At 49.5% G+C, this 14,997-nt stretch overlaps 1 protein-coding gene across 2 annotated transcripts in view; it reads left to right on the top strand.

Annotated features, from left to right (window-relative positions):
* SLC25A21 (solute carrier family 25 member 21) overlaps window positions 1-14,997 on the top strand; it is a 957,302-nt gene that overhangs the window by 48,210 nt on the left and 894,095 nt on the right. For both annotated transcript variants that reach the window (XM_085627462.1, XM_085627461.1), the window contains exon 2: window positions 2,803-3,211. In XM_085627462.1, the coding sequence (XP_085483588.1) occupies window positions 3,145-3,211 (67 nt within the window). In that variant the 5' untranslated portion in view covers window positions 2,803-3,144. The remainder of the gene's footprint in view (window positions 1-2,802; window positions 3,212-14,997) is intronic.

The raw sequence follows: 14,997 nt of genomic DNA, 5'->3' as shown, positions 1-14,997 counted from the left end.
GTGCCAGCACACCCTTTCCAAGGCTCCAGTAGCAGACCTGTGGTGTCATTTTGGAGTGCTTCCCAGGGGTGGCATAATACATCCTGCAGTCCCTGGTAGGCCTCTGAGGTACCTATGCCCTAGGTACATAGTATACCATATACTAGGGGCTTATAAGGCACTCCAGAATCCAATTAGAAATGTACCTAATGTACATGGAAACCATTTTAGAGAGGAAGCAGCTAGGCTGTGTTCCTGATTAGCAGGGCCACAGCCAGACTAAGGTCGAAAAACTGTGAAACACCAGCAAAAAGTGGGGGTACCCATGTGAAGCGGATCCTACTCTCCTACAGTAACCACCTCCCCAGACAGGCAGATGTGTATTGGGGCTGGGCGGCAACACTCTCTGGTACTTTGAAGTCCTGCACTGGGGGCACATTTGGTGTCCCTGTGCATAGTCTAGTTCAAACCGGTTGCAGGGGCTAACTGCCCCTGCTCTGGCACGAACCTGGACAATGGAAATGGGTGTAACAACCCCTCTTTCCAAGCCCACCGATAAGTGGGGCCTTCGAGTTAGTCCAGCCCCTAAACTTACTATAAATATAGGAATCCAGTCCCGAGGACTTTAGATTGCCCTGGACGAAACTCTGCAACATATATCCTGGACCTTCGATGTTCTACTTTAACTAGAAGACTGAAGAAATTTCCCTTGGTGTCAAGGAGTGACTCCCCTGCTTGGCAGGTAACAAAGAAGCAACTGACCGGTCTGCATCACTGAAGCTCCCGCCGGATGCCGAAGTCTTTGCATCACCAGTGGTGGATTTCCAGACTTCCCCGAGGCTACCCTGAGTCCACAGCAAAGCTGAGGCCCATGGCTATCGTGGGTGACGTGGAACTGTGACCCCTGGACACAGTGAACTTTTGCAGCAACACTATCTTCCTGGTCCTCCTCGAAGTTGTGCTTTGGGCTCCAAGTAGCCCCAGCCTTGAGCACCTCCTGCACTGAAGATTGTTGGCCTCCATTCCACGAGTGACCCGTGGGCCCGCTCCAAATGCGACCGCTCGAGGATCCTTCGTGATCACTAGCCCATTGGCTAGCAGGTCCCCACGAAGGCAGCTCCTTTTCTACTTGGGCTTTCCTGGTTGCGCCAGACGTGCTCTGACTTACCCTCGCTGGGTGAGTCCCTCAGACCTTGCTGGTCTGCACCGCAGTCCTTTCTCTGAATTCCTGTGACTTGCTCTTGCCAAGGCTAGTTGGGTCAAATCTGGTCACCGACACCGCAGCACTCTACAGACTTCGTGGGACAGCTCGAATCCAGCTCGTGGACTTCGTCGACGACTCCTGGACCTCGTGGCTGAAGAGTCAAGACACCCATCAACTCACCTGAAGCACCCGACATCTGTGGGCATTGGTCCATCCTGCCCTAGGTCACTGGAAAGTGACCCAGACTCTGTCCCTCTGCTTTCAGGTTCCTTCCACCCCAGATCCAGGCTTGGATCTCTGCGGACACTTCTCCTCTTCACGGCAGCAGCAGTTCTTTGCAGGCTTCCATTGCAATCGACAACGCGACCCGACACCAAAAGACACCTATGCACCCGGCTTTCCTGGGTGAGGTAACTCTAGTACTCCAGTGCTCCTGTGGGTGCTACACCTAGAACTTCCTAATTCCAAAAGGGTTTGGTCCTGACTCGATTAGAAGTGTCCCTAATCTTTAAATTTCCAACCGCGACATTGCCCATAGAAGATAACGGGAACCTGTGGTTGTGTTTACACCCTGCATACAGTCCCAGTGGGTCCCCTGTGTCGCTACCTTGGTTGGTTCCTTGGGGTCCCAGCGATTCTACAGGCTCTAGGCCTAGTGTCTATTCCAGTCGTGGTTCTTATACCACTTTTTTGGTATATGGTTTGGTACGCCCCTAGGACCCAAACGTGTATTTGTGCTATTACTGATAATTGCTGACTTGTAAACTTAAGTACTTCGAACTCCAGTCTCATAAAGAAACTAGAGGGGTGTGTTTTATCTTAAATACATATATTTTGAATATATACCTGGTGTGGTTGTCCTTTCATTTGATCATTCAAGAGATTATAGGCTGGTAAAACAAGCTGCTTTACATTCCTTCAAGACTTAGCCTGAAGGCTGCTCTCCATAGCTACCACTAGGGTAGCTTTCGATAAAGGTTGTCTTTAACCATTCACCATAAGGGGTTGTTTGGACTGATACAAGGTGCCCACTAGAACTAGTGGACAGCATATATCAGGCCATATATCAGGCCACCTTCTCACACTGTGGTGGGGGCTGGGGGTGGAAGCAGGAAGTGAGGCGGTCACTTTGCAGGTATTTCTTGTGGTCCTGTGGTGGGGGCTGCGGGTGGTGTGTGGGGGCGGTCACTATGAATGTATTTCTTCTGGTCCTGTGGTGGGGGCTGCGGGTTGTGGGGTGGAAGCAGGAAGGGAGGCGGTCTCATTCAGGTATTTCTTGTGGTCGTGTGGTGGGGGCTGCGGGTGGTGGGGGTGGAAGCAGGAAGGGATGTGGTCACTTTGAATGTATTTCTTCTGGTCCTGTGGTTGGGGCGGCGGGTGGCGGGGGTGGAAGCAGGAAGGGATGCGGTCACTTTGAATGTATTTCTTCTGGTCCTGTGGTGGGGGCTGCGGGTGGTGGTGGTGGTGGGGGGGGGGTTGGAAGCAGAAAGGGGGGGGGCATCACTTTGCATGTATTTCTGCTGGTGAGGCAGAGCTCCTGCGGGGAGTGTTCATAGCCCGATGACGTGCAGCGCCGCAGAGGACGGGGCAGGTTCTGAAACGTGTCCTTTCTTTCACAGGTGGAAGAACCGGGAACGGCACCCCCTCCCTGAGCCCCATCTCTGCTAAGAAGACCCCACGTACCTCTCCTGTGGTCCCGCTCTCCCCTTCCTCCTCCTCCTCTTTGTTTCCTTTCAGCTCTCCTGTCCCCTCTGCCCTTCGCCTCTGTGCTCTCCCATCCTTCACCTCTGTTCTGCCTTCTCTTAGCTGTTGACTTCCTCGTCTTCTTCTTCGCCCTCTCTCCTTTACTCCTCCTCTCCCCCTCTCCTCCTCTTCCTCATCCTCTCCCTCCTCCTCTCCTCCGGCTGTTCCTGCCCTCTTCTCTCCTGCCCTTACCTTCTGCCCTCTCCCTCCGCGGCAGGATGCCGGCTGAAGGTGTGAGCCTGGGCACCGAGGCGGCCCAGCAGGTGCTGGCAGGAGGATCTGCAGGTGAGTGCTGCTGGGGGGGGGAGGGGGGAGGTCATATTATATCATATTATGCCACCCGTGGGAAGCACTCCAAAATGACACCACAGGTCTGCTACTGCAACCTGGGTAAGGGTGTGTTTGCACCCCTTACTGTGGTGTAGGCTACCTATATCACTACCTTATTCAGACACATATAAACCTATAAGCCACTCCTGTGGCAGCCTTTAACAATCATGAAGGCAGAGTGCTTGGTTTTTATGTGAGAGGGTGCCCCTGCATGAGCTGAGCCCCTCTGCAGCGTTCGGAGACCCTTATTTGATGCTGTTTATTTGTTTGGTTTCTAACCAAACTGTAAATGCAGGGTCATCCCTCAACTTTTTTGTTTGCCTTCCTCCTGTATTTTTTCTGACCTGTTGTTGGCTGTTTTATGACTCTAGGCACTTTACCACTGCTGATCAATGCTAAAGTGCATATGCTCTCCCTATTGTAAAATGTATATGTTGGTTGGATTCCATGTTTGGCTTATTTGGTTTACTATCAGCCCCTAGTAAAGTGCACCAGGAGTGCCCAGGGCTTGTAAATACAAATGCCGCTGGTGGGCTTGCAGCACTGGTTGTGCCACCCACAGAAGCGGCCTAGTAAAATGTGTCTAGGGTCTGCCACTGCAGAACCTGCATGCAGTCTGGTACTGTCATGCTGACTGGGCAAGTACACCCACTTGCCAGTCCCTAAACCTTCCCTTAACTTCATGTTGGTCACCCCTATGGTAGGCCCAAGGGCAGGGTGCATTGTAAGCATAAGGTAGGACAAGCCCTGATGTGTGTGGCATGTCCTAATAGTGAATTACAGCCATTTTCGTTTTTCACTATTGTAAGGCTACCCTGTACTCATAGGCCAGAATGGGCTGTTAAGATTGTTACATCCTATGATTATAACAGACCCAGGGAACATGATAGAAGATCGAGTTTATTATGCCTAAACTCAGAATAATAAAATACATCTGTTAGCAAGGTTTATTTTAATGTTCTGTGTTTGCAAACGCCACTTTTAGAAAGATGGCCTTTGCTTGCCTAACTGTTAGAAATGAGGGGGCTCTGGTTGGCGCAGGTAAGTACCAGCGACAAGCAGGGACCCTTTACTTCTAGTCAGGGCGAAGGATGGCTCTTTAGAATAACCCCTGCTCACCCTCTAGGTGCGTGGCGCGAGCAGTCAAGGCTAAACTTCAGGGCGTACACAGTTAAGCACTTGCAATTATAAACACAGCAAATACCTTGCATGCACCACAAACGGACACCAGGCAGGTTGTATACAAAAATAAGGCTTTTATATATTTTAAGCAGACTTAGTACAAGACCCAGTAACGGTGAAACGGTGGGGCCACGATCACTATGATCACGGAAAGTTCTTTTATACGGAAATTTCTTCTTATGCGGGGCAACAAGGTGAACTGTGGGTCTTAGCGCGCTTCGCGCAGAAACGGTGACCTAGTAGCACTCGTCCGACGGCAGGGAAAACAAAACGTTGCGGTCCCTGGATCCGACGCGAGCTCGCGGTCGAGTGCGTATGTTACAGTACATTATTTCTTTTAGTAAAGGCGGGTGCAGGGCGTCCAGCGGCTCTTCAGAAGGGCGAGTCGGCGTCCGGGGCTCCCACGCTTTACAGGGGGATCTGGTCCTTCAGGCTCACAGGAGGAGTGGTGTGTTCAGGTTGGCAGCTGAGCAGAGCGGGGCAGCCGGGTTCGTTTTCCACGTCCGGGCCGTCCGAGGCTTTGGAGATGCTCACAGCGCCGATACCGGCGGGAGGGGTGAAGGTGCGCTGCGGGCCTCCAGCGAGCGAGGTGACGGGGGCAGCCCAGCACGGCGTAGGGAGAGCGGCTCGGATTGAGCGAGGCTCTTCCCAAGGCAGGGGTGGCTAAGCAGTCCGGGGGCAAGCTCGCTTCCAGGCCCTTGGAGATCGGTTTTTGAAAGCACAAGGTTCTTGAAATACAAATGAAGCAAAGTCTTAGTAAAGAGTTCCTCTTCTCTCCTTTGGCAGCAAGGTCACCACTGCAGGCCAGTCCCCCAGGATAGGGACAGTCTTCCTCCGTACAGCTTTCCTGGCGCCTCCTCCTCAGGCAGAGATTCTTCTTGGTTCAAAGCGGATCTGATTTCTTAGGAGCAGGGCTCCTCCATTTATACTACATTTCTTTTGTTCTCCCAGTCCAGGGGGGCCCTTGCCTAGTTCAGTCCAGTTCTGGAGCACTTTGTTGGTGCGATGCAGGCTTTTTCTTTCAGGGTGCAGGGCAGAGCCATCCGACGCTCCACAGGGGGCGGAGCCGGCATTGAGGTGGCAGAGCACTGTCCTATTCAGAGCCCAGGTGTACTCCTCCCACCCATCTACAGGTCAATCTTTCTATTCACCACCAGGCTACCTAGCCCTGCCCATCTGGGTTTCCCCAGCCCTGTCACTCTCACAAGCCAGACAGCAGATACACATCACGCATAGGCGGGCTGAAATGGTTAGGCAAGCAAAGGCCAACTTTCTAAAAGTGAAGTGAATAAACCAGGACCTGGTAGTTCTGGACAAAGTAAGCACTACCGGGGGTACTCAATCATGAGTGTTCACAAATTATCCATTCAATAATCTGAATGTTGGAAACGGGTAGCGTGGTGCAGAGCGGGCGGGCCAAACTCCGGAGGAAATGTGCAAAGCATCCATGCAGTACACACAGGCGACACACAAGGCACACTACAAAAAGAGACACCACACCAGTTTAGGTAAAAAGAACTTTTGTATTGTCCAAAACCACAAGGTGTCAATAGGCAATCTCTGTACTGCGCCAACTGGCGCTCGGTTAACATTTACAGGGGGGGAATTATGTACAGGGCAGGGCCAATCGGGCCCCTGCCGGAATCATTGCGATTTAGAAGATATTAAAAGTAAGTCCATTAGCTGCAACCTGCAATAAAGTCAACTCAGGGCATAACCTTAGGCGTTAGTCCGGACCACCTGTAATAAAACACATCATGACCTGACCATATCCCTTAACAACCTGGAGGTCCCCTGAGGCAGGAATCAAAATAGGCAGTTCATTCACCTTAAAACCTGGCATCTAGACATAGCGCTGCATACAACACATGACTAGCACTTTAAATCCTAGCCATTGACATAGCACTTAAGAGCATGACATTTGAATATAGCGCCGCACATATCACGGCGAAAGCGCTTCAAAACATAGCCATTGACATAGCGCTTAAGAGCATGACATTTGAATATAGCGCTGCACATATCACGGCGAAAGCGCTTCAAAACATAGCCATTGACATAGAGCTTAAGAGCATGACATTTGAATATAGCGCTGCACAACTAGCATTGACCATAGCGCTTTAAATATGGCATTATAGCATAGTGCTACACCTGGCAGATCATAGGGCCCTCACTGGGAGCATTCAGCATAGCCAGCTCTTGGGGCAGTAGACTTGGCAAGCTCTGGGAGCATCAACCATGGCCAGCCACTGCAGCGCTAGGCATTGCATTTAGTCCGGGCAGGTCCGTGGGCACTCCGAGGTGTCCACCCCCTCCAGCATCCCTCTAGGCCGTTGCAGCTGCCCACTGTCCTGTGGGGCAGCTGTGCAGGCTCCTGGCACCAGGGCCGGCAATGTACCCCGTTGCCCCCCCTCCTCCACTACCAGTCCCACACGATGCCGGGGGCGGGCACCGACAATGTGCCCCGACACACCCTCCAAGTGCGCCCCCACAAGGTCCCAAAAATGTGAAGGGTCCCCGGGGCGGGCACCGATAATGTGCCCCGTTGCCCCCTCCACGCCACTGGTTCCCCCAATGCCCCACTCACCGGGCTCTCGGCTGCAGGCGTCTCGGCGGCCTCCCAGCAGCAGGCTGTCACTCTCTCCGGCTGCAGGCACAGCCACTTCAAAGATAGCGCTCACCAAATCCAGCGCTCTCCTTCCAGGGGCAGCTTGGAAATAGCGCTCTCCTTTGTAAATAGCGCTCTCCTTCCAGGGGCAGCTTGTAAATAGCGCTCTCCTTTGTAAATAGCGCTTCTCCTTCCAGGGGCAGCTTGTAAATAGCGCTCTCTGGTTCCTACCCCTTGTTTGAGGGTCTCTTGAGGGGGGGAAGTTGCGTTGGAGACTGAAGGCGGACTAATTAGTCTCTGCCTGTCGTCCCTGGATTCTCCTCTCGCCGGGCCAGATCAGTGGGTAGTTCAGGATCCCTCACTCACTTAAAGGGCAGCGCCTAAACCCTGTCACCTTCAGAGGCATAGGTCCCTGACTGATCCTACCGCCTAAAACTCCTGCGAGGGCTTCTCCAGGTTTGCGTTGCCCCAACTATATCTTTCCCTCGCCCTGTGGACAGTAGGGGGGGGTAGGTAGGCTCAGGGCCCAGCACACAGGCCTATGTGGCGGTAACCCCTGGCAGCAGGTCCCCTCTCTCCCTGGTCCACCCTCTGACTGACTGCATGGCAACCCAGCTCCTCCCTTTAGACGCCCCTCATCCCACCTTCCAGACAGTGCCAGAAGCTTCTAGAAGCGTCTGGGGAAACTGGCTCTAACTGGCCTAGGGGGAGGGGTAGAGCACCCTGGATGCCAAGCTTCCCTCCAAAAGCTGGGGCTGCTGGGAAATAACGCCTAGACTGTCAACCCAGCTCAGTCAACCGGCGCAACCACACAGCTTTGGCATCCATTTTAAGTTATATTTTTAAAATGGGGGAAACTCAGTCTGCACACATTCATACAGCATTCATATATCATTTAGTTTCCCCGAAAAGCGAAAAATTTCAGGAAAAAGGGCCAAGTCCAACACTGAACCATGAAAAACAAAGTTTTACATTTAAGTGCGTGAGTCCAAAAGTACAATCTGGTACACAGAGAAAGTAATAATTAATCAAAACGCCGATAGGCGAATTTCTCCAATCCTTCTTTTATTCAGAAGAGAATTCATACATTGTCGTGAAGATCTCAATTTTGATGATTTCAAACAGTTGATATTCAAAGAAAATCTGTTCCCAATGCATTTCGGGTGTGCTAAGCACCCTTCTTCAGGGGAAGTCTACAATGAATATATACAAATTTACATGAATATTTCTGCATAAATAAATACATAATGATAATGTTGCCTTATATTTCTCGGGAGAAAAACATTCAAATATAGAAAGATTTAGTAGTTGGAAGGTGAAAACAACATTCACAAAAGAACAGCCGGATGGAATGACCAGAAACACCACGTGACTCTCATGCGTTGGTTCTGTCGACAATTAGATGATTAAAGTGCAAATAGAATGTGATGCAAAGGAACCTGCAAGCGAACCGTGCTTGCATCTATCCTCTACGAGCCGTACTGCCCAGCGTACGCACCTTTCCCCTGCTTTGGAAAGGCTGCGGTGCGTACGGTAGTCGCGTACGTCTCCCCTGTGCGGAGCGTACTGTTCGCTTGTGTCCAGCACTTCAACTCAAGATTGCCGATTTCATGGTACGGCGCGAAAGCCGCAACGAACATTGAAAGCTCCGTACCTACGCACCGTCCCCTGAAGCTCTGCACACCCAAGATCCAACGTACCGTAGTACGCACTGCACCAGGAGGACAACGCACCGTACAGCGCGCTTGATGCCCATGCAGCCTTCGTGACGAACTCACCGAAGACAAAGGTACCGTGCCTGTTCGCACCGTAGGGTGTACGCTTCATCCCGAAGCGCCAACAGTGCGTGTAAGACCCGTTCCCCAAGCCTATTTTTGACGCGTACAAAGCATACTGAAAGGAACGAAGCGCACAGAACATTAACGCTACGCTAAAGTAAAGAACTCTTTTTGTAAATCTTATTGTGGGCCGTTTAAACGTTATCTGGTCTTGTGCTAAGCCTAAATCTATATATATAAAGTGCAATTTGTTATATATCCCAGTGTGGAGTCCATTTGTGGGGTTGTCACTGTGTTACTGTGTGTGTGTTCACAAATGCTTAACCTAAACGCTCTGAGATAGGCCTTGTCTGCTCGCACCAAGCTACCTAGAGGGTGAGCAGGGGTTATTGTTGGAGTGTAACGCCTGACTAGAGGAAAGGTTCCCTGCTTGACACAAGTACCTACCTGTGCCAACCAGAGAACCCGGATTCTAACATATATGAATTGTGTGTGTATGTATGTATGTATATATATACATATACGTGTGTGTTTATTTATTTATATGTGTGTATGTGTGTGTGTGTGTATATATATATATATTCAGAAGGTCACTATTTTGAGCTGAAATCCATTGACTTTTCGAATTGCCTGACTTTAAGATGGTGTCCTTCCTTGATTCTTATTGTCCGTATTTTTCCTGGTTTCAATATGGCCACCACTGCAAATCCCACTTGTAATCTTGCAGTACTTTGCAAGTTGAGCAGTCAACGACCGCAAACAATATGCCGTTTTTAAGCTTTTTTTCCAGCAGATACACAATTTGACACCTTACCAACAGTGCACACAACAGTTCCTACCTATGTCCAAGTGTCTGCACTGTACATCCTGCAAAACCAGCCCACTGGACACAACCTCCCATCGGGAGACTTGCTTTGGGAGGATTTGACACTCTTTTGTCGCACTTGAGTCCTCAAAGTAAACGTAGTCCTGCTCCCTCATCTCCAAAATTGTAATGTAAGGCGGCAGGAATAAATCAAAGATAGGCTCGTAATATCCTCAAGATGTTTGTTTATTTCAGCAGCTTCTTTCAGATGCTGTCACCTAAGCACAGCTTCAATTATAACTGCCTAGCTTTCTAACATAAACATTCCTAACCTAGCTACTATTCTATATTCCTTGTACCTTAAAGTACCACTGCACAATATCACAGCTATCCTGTTTCACAAATGACTGCCTGTTCACATTAAAGAAACATGGTCTGATGAGCTTGGCGGTTACGTTTTTATGCATATCTGGTCTCCGGCCAGACCTAATCATTGTATCAATCCTCCCCATCCCCCCAGAGGAATGAAACGATCATGGCTAGCATGGATACAACGGCTTCTGGTAGAGTTTGGCTCCCATAAACTCATTGTCGGAGACTGAAACCTAAAATTAGATCTTTTCCATGCGTACCTTGGACCTCCATCTGACCCTTACCAGGGCACAAGCATGGCGACTAAATGCAACACGATCATGATCCCTGGAGGAGATAAGCTGTCTTAAATGATTACCTGGCCCTCAACTACTCCACCATTGACTCTAAGCAGCTCTTCTGGGCAGCAGGGAAAGGCTTAAGTAAACGTGATGCTATTGAAAGACGCCGGCATAGGAAGATCTGCCGTGGCTGTGAAGACTAGGGCACTGGAGGCAGACCTAAAGACTCCTGAGGACGCCTGTCACACCCATGCTACTCCGGAATGCCTGAAAGTCCTGATGAATAAGAAGTTTGACCTCCACAGTATTTACTGCCCGGCAGCAGAAAGGCTCTTCTCCTGCATTAGTCGAGTGCTTATGAATACGGCGAGAAAGCAAGACGACTGTTGTTGATGCAATTTAAACAGAGGGACGCCCATCCTGCTATTTGTGTGGCTTCCGGTGGGCCTCTGGGCCTCATGTGGAAATTTACTGCTTTCTACTCAACGGAATACCCAGCGGACACCACCCATGAAACTGCGTTCATGTTATGCCTCCGGTTACCCACCTGCCGCGCGACCGCTAGAGAGGAGCTGGACCTAAACATAAGTCACAGAAACCACTAAGGCCTTGGATATGGGGAAAGCACCTGGGGAAGACAGCTTTCTGCTAGAATTCTTTAAGACTACGGAAGACCGAGTTGTCCTGCTGCTTACTGAAATGTTCTAAGAGACCGAAATTGCTCACTCCCTCCAGTAGGAATTTAACTGGAAACACTCCTCAATCATCCTCAGACAGGGTAAAGATACTTTATCCTGTGCCATCTAACGTCTCATCTCACTGCTGAACTGTAAAATGAAGTTACTGTCCAAAATCTTGACCACGAAACTTGACCCATGATTTGGCTATTGATACATGACAATCAGGTCAGTTTTGTCTCTTACAGGTCCTCTCGCAATCATCAGTGGACTTCGGCATATATACTTTGGTCCACCAGAAATTAGTGGACAACAAACTCCACATTCTCTTGACGTAGAGAAGGCATTTGACCATGTCGAATGGCCTTACCGTTCCTGTACTATGACTAAAAACTTTATCCAGGTTGTCTTCTGGCTCTGTCATGCCATTACGGCTTCGATAAACTGCAACGGCCTCCACTAAGAACCAATTGCCATCATCTGTGGCACAAGGCAGGGGTGTCCGCTCTCACGCCTTCTCTTCCTCCTTGCCTTAGAACCCACATGGACCTCAGAACATCGACGCTGATCATGGAGATGGACACCCAGACTGGGGAACTGAAACTACTATATGTGGCTCATGTGCTCCTGACGCTGAGTAACTCAAGGGCCTCGATCCTGGCTCTTATAAACCTGGTCAATTTATGTGCTCGCTTATCCGGGTTTATAATGAACGGGGGCAATGCTGCGGACACCCTCGATTTCCAGGTGCTCTCTATTTCATCTGCAAGCTAAATGGATACCGAGTGGATTGACGTACCTGGGCATCCTTGTAAGGACTGACTTCGGTGCTATGATCAAACATGACATCCTACATTTACTGCAGACCTCGAAAGCGGACTTTGCCTAAAGGTCGCCCCTCCAATTATCGCTCTGTGATAGGGTCCAGACTGTCAAAATGGTTACGGCCGCCAGAATGAACTACCCGTTTGCCATTATCCTTTTCAATATCCCTGTCAGAATAATTTTGCTGTCAGTTCTTCATGATACCTAGGACCAACCAGAGCTTACCGACCATGAAACGCGCTGGATGGATACGGTTCTAACAGTGACTTGAGACTGTGGCCGTGTCGGCCAATCATGAAACACGCTGGATGGATATGGTTCTAACAGTGACTTGAGACTGTGGCCGTGTCAGCCATCCATGAAAGTTTAATTTACAGGTTAAAAAATCAATGATATCCAGCACTCCTTCCTTCACTAGACTTTTGCTACAGATCCTACTGTAGATTGCCTTTGTGCACATCTGCCTGGTAACAGTTCTACCCCTTTTGTTTCCATCAGACTTTTCCACATCCCAAAAGGTGCTTTGAGACGACTGTCTTCTTCTATCACCCCTTACTACTTACCAGTGAGAACCGATATCTTGCCGAGATTGGCGTGGCCTTTACACACTTTGTAGGACGCTGGCTCTCTATATTGTGCAGTAAATCTAAGTGCACTGTGCAGAGTCCAGTGGGTCCTAGACTGGTTTACAGAAGCAAAGGTAGATACTAACGCTCTCTTTTGATGTCGTTTGGGCGAGCAGTTAGGCTTATCGGACGGTAGTGCTAAGCATTTGTTGTACTCACAGAGGCTATAAATGAGACGCACTCAAATAATCTGAGACCAAATTGGAAAAACAACACTTCTTTTTATATATTTCAAAACCAAAAACCTCCGTTCAAATGTAAGTACTGTTTTCATTAGAACTGTACACAGGTAAGGAAAATGTTCAGATCTGGTGGGGAGACAGATCTGACCTTCCAGAGCATGAGTACCTTCTGCTGGTCATCTGCAGCATTGATTGGGCTGGGGAACTGCGAGGTGGTGGACCAGACTCTGCTGGTCGGTGCCTGCGGACTGCAGGGGAGTACCTCAGGATACCCAAGGCATTGGTAGCTGTCCAACTTGCAGGACAAGTCACTCTTCTACGATTGTTGAGAGAGTTGCGAGCAAGCAGGGTTACGCTCCAAAAGTTCCCAGCTCTTCTGTTCTTGCAAGGCAGGGACTGTTCTTCATCCTTCGTCTCTTGATCTGTCAAATCTGAGTTCTTGGGTTCAGGGATGCCACCTAATGCTCAATTTAGGGGTGTTATGTGGAGTGACCGGTAGTAGCTAATAGCCTACCTAACTTTAAGGTGTCTACACCCTCTATATGACCGATCCTATAATGCTAATTCTGTCCAAAACAAGATGGAGGAATATGGAAAGTGGGGGCTACACCAGCAAGTCCACCTGATGGGTGGGTCTGGCTTGCTTGATATGGGCACTCCTGATCTTACAAATTTTCCCACCTGTCTTGCCACCAGAAATTGGGGTCAGGAGAGGGTGAGTGGGTGTCTCCACCATCCGGTCCGGAGAGACCTGGGCAGGATGAAAAAGGCAGCTGGGACTTTGAAGCTTTGAGGCAGTTCCTGCATGGAGGAGGTGTGAGCACCTCCGCCCAGAGCAGTCTTTGTTCCTGACCCCTGAGAGCGAAAGCTCTCACCTCGGGGAGGGTGGTCAAAAACGTGTCTAGGGTGCCTTCCTGGTCGAGCTCAGTCAGTGAACACACTAGGGATCAGTAGGTATTCAGGGGGCGACCTGCGTGCATTTATTAATAAATCCAGCGCTGGCATTAGTGTGGGTTTATTAAGACAAGGGGTTTGGTGCCAACCCCTTTAGGTACAGTGAAGCCATCATGGAATCGGGAAATCGTAATACCGGGTGTTGGACTTGGCCCTTCTGGCAAGTTCACCCCTAGAACTTTTTGCATTATCCTAGCCTTTTTCCTATGTTGTACTAGTGGTTTTAGGCCTCTAGGCGCTTTCACACTGTGTCCCAGTGGAAAGTGCATGCGCTCTGTGTATGTTTTAGTGAGACTGACCTGCCCTCCCATAGGAATGCATGGGGGATCTGAGTGACCGTGTTAAGTCCTGATGTGAGAGGAGTGCAGGGTCGAGTTTGGTATGTGCAAACTCGTGAGATTAAATGCTGCGCGATGATGTCTGCGGTGTTACTGTGGCTAGTGTATAAGTGCCACTTCTAGGTCGCTGACATAAATGTGCAGTGACTGTCTGGCTTGCGATTGGCTGGTGTGTCTAGCTCCAGGAGTCAGGATGGGTCTGCCCCGGTGGTGAATGGAGAGAGCTGCATGTTGATTGCAGGGAGGAGTATGTAAGGATTTGATGATGATGATGTTTTAGAATGCAGGTCAGTCATCAGTGACATATGTGGGATCTGGAATGTTGGGGAATCAGAAGTTGGACTGTGCCTGCTGGGGATGCTGTTTATACTCAACTTGGAGCTATTAAACTTGAACTTGGATTTACTTCATGAGAGTAACGACTATCTTTACATTGGCGACGAGTTAAGTAAGGGAAGACGATAATCGACTCTCAACTGTGCAGGGAACAGTGTCTGCATCCTCACCCTGGAAAACGTTCATAACGAGCAAGAAAGAAAAACAAGCTCAAGCGGAACTAAAGTGAAAGAAAACGGAGGTAATTCAGAAGAAACGGAGGCAAGTGAAACCTTATGCTATTTTTGAGGCATTTTATTCACATTTTACAAGTCTTAGTGGCTATTTGTTTACGAACTAAAACGGACTAGCGCGTGCTCGTCATATCTGTCAGCGCATGCATTGTTAACGCGTGACTGCCACCGTGTGGAATATCAGTGAAGCGCATGTTCTTAAGCGCGAGAGTATTCCAAGCACGAGAGGATATGCATTCCATCTGAAGTCACTGAGGACAGCGCGAGGGTGATTGCTAGCACGAGATTGCTCAACACGTTCCCAGCATTCCGAGTGAAGTCATAGAGCACAGCACAAGAGTGATTGCTAGCGCGAGAATTCTGCTGAAATAGACAGAGCATTGTCAGCACATCCTCTACTATGGCGCGCATAATTAAATGATTGCCAGCAGCTTCGTGACAATTCATTGTACTGCTTATTAAATTACAAATATTTTAAATAACTTTACTACGACTGCTGCATTGACTCTTGCCTCCTAAATGCCAATAAATCCCTCCAGGACTGAAT

Source organism: Triturus cristatus, chromosome 9, assembly GCF_964204655.1.
Source record: "Triturus cristatus chromosome 9, aTriCri1.1, whole genome shotgun sequence".
Taxonomy (NCBI): Eukaryota; Metazoa; Chordata; class Amphibia; order Caudata; family Salamandridae; genus Triturus; species Triturus cristatus.
Note: the sequence above shows the minus strand (reverse complement) of the source record. Positions and strands in the feature narration are given on the sequence as shown.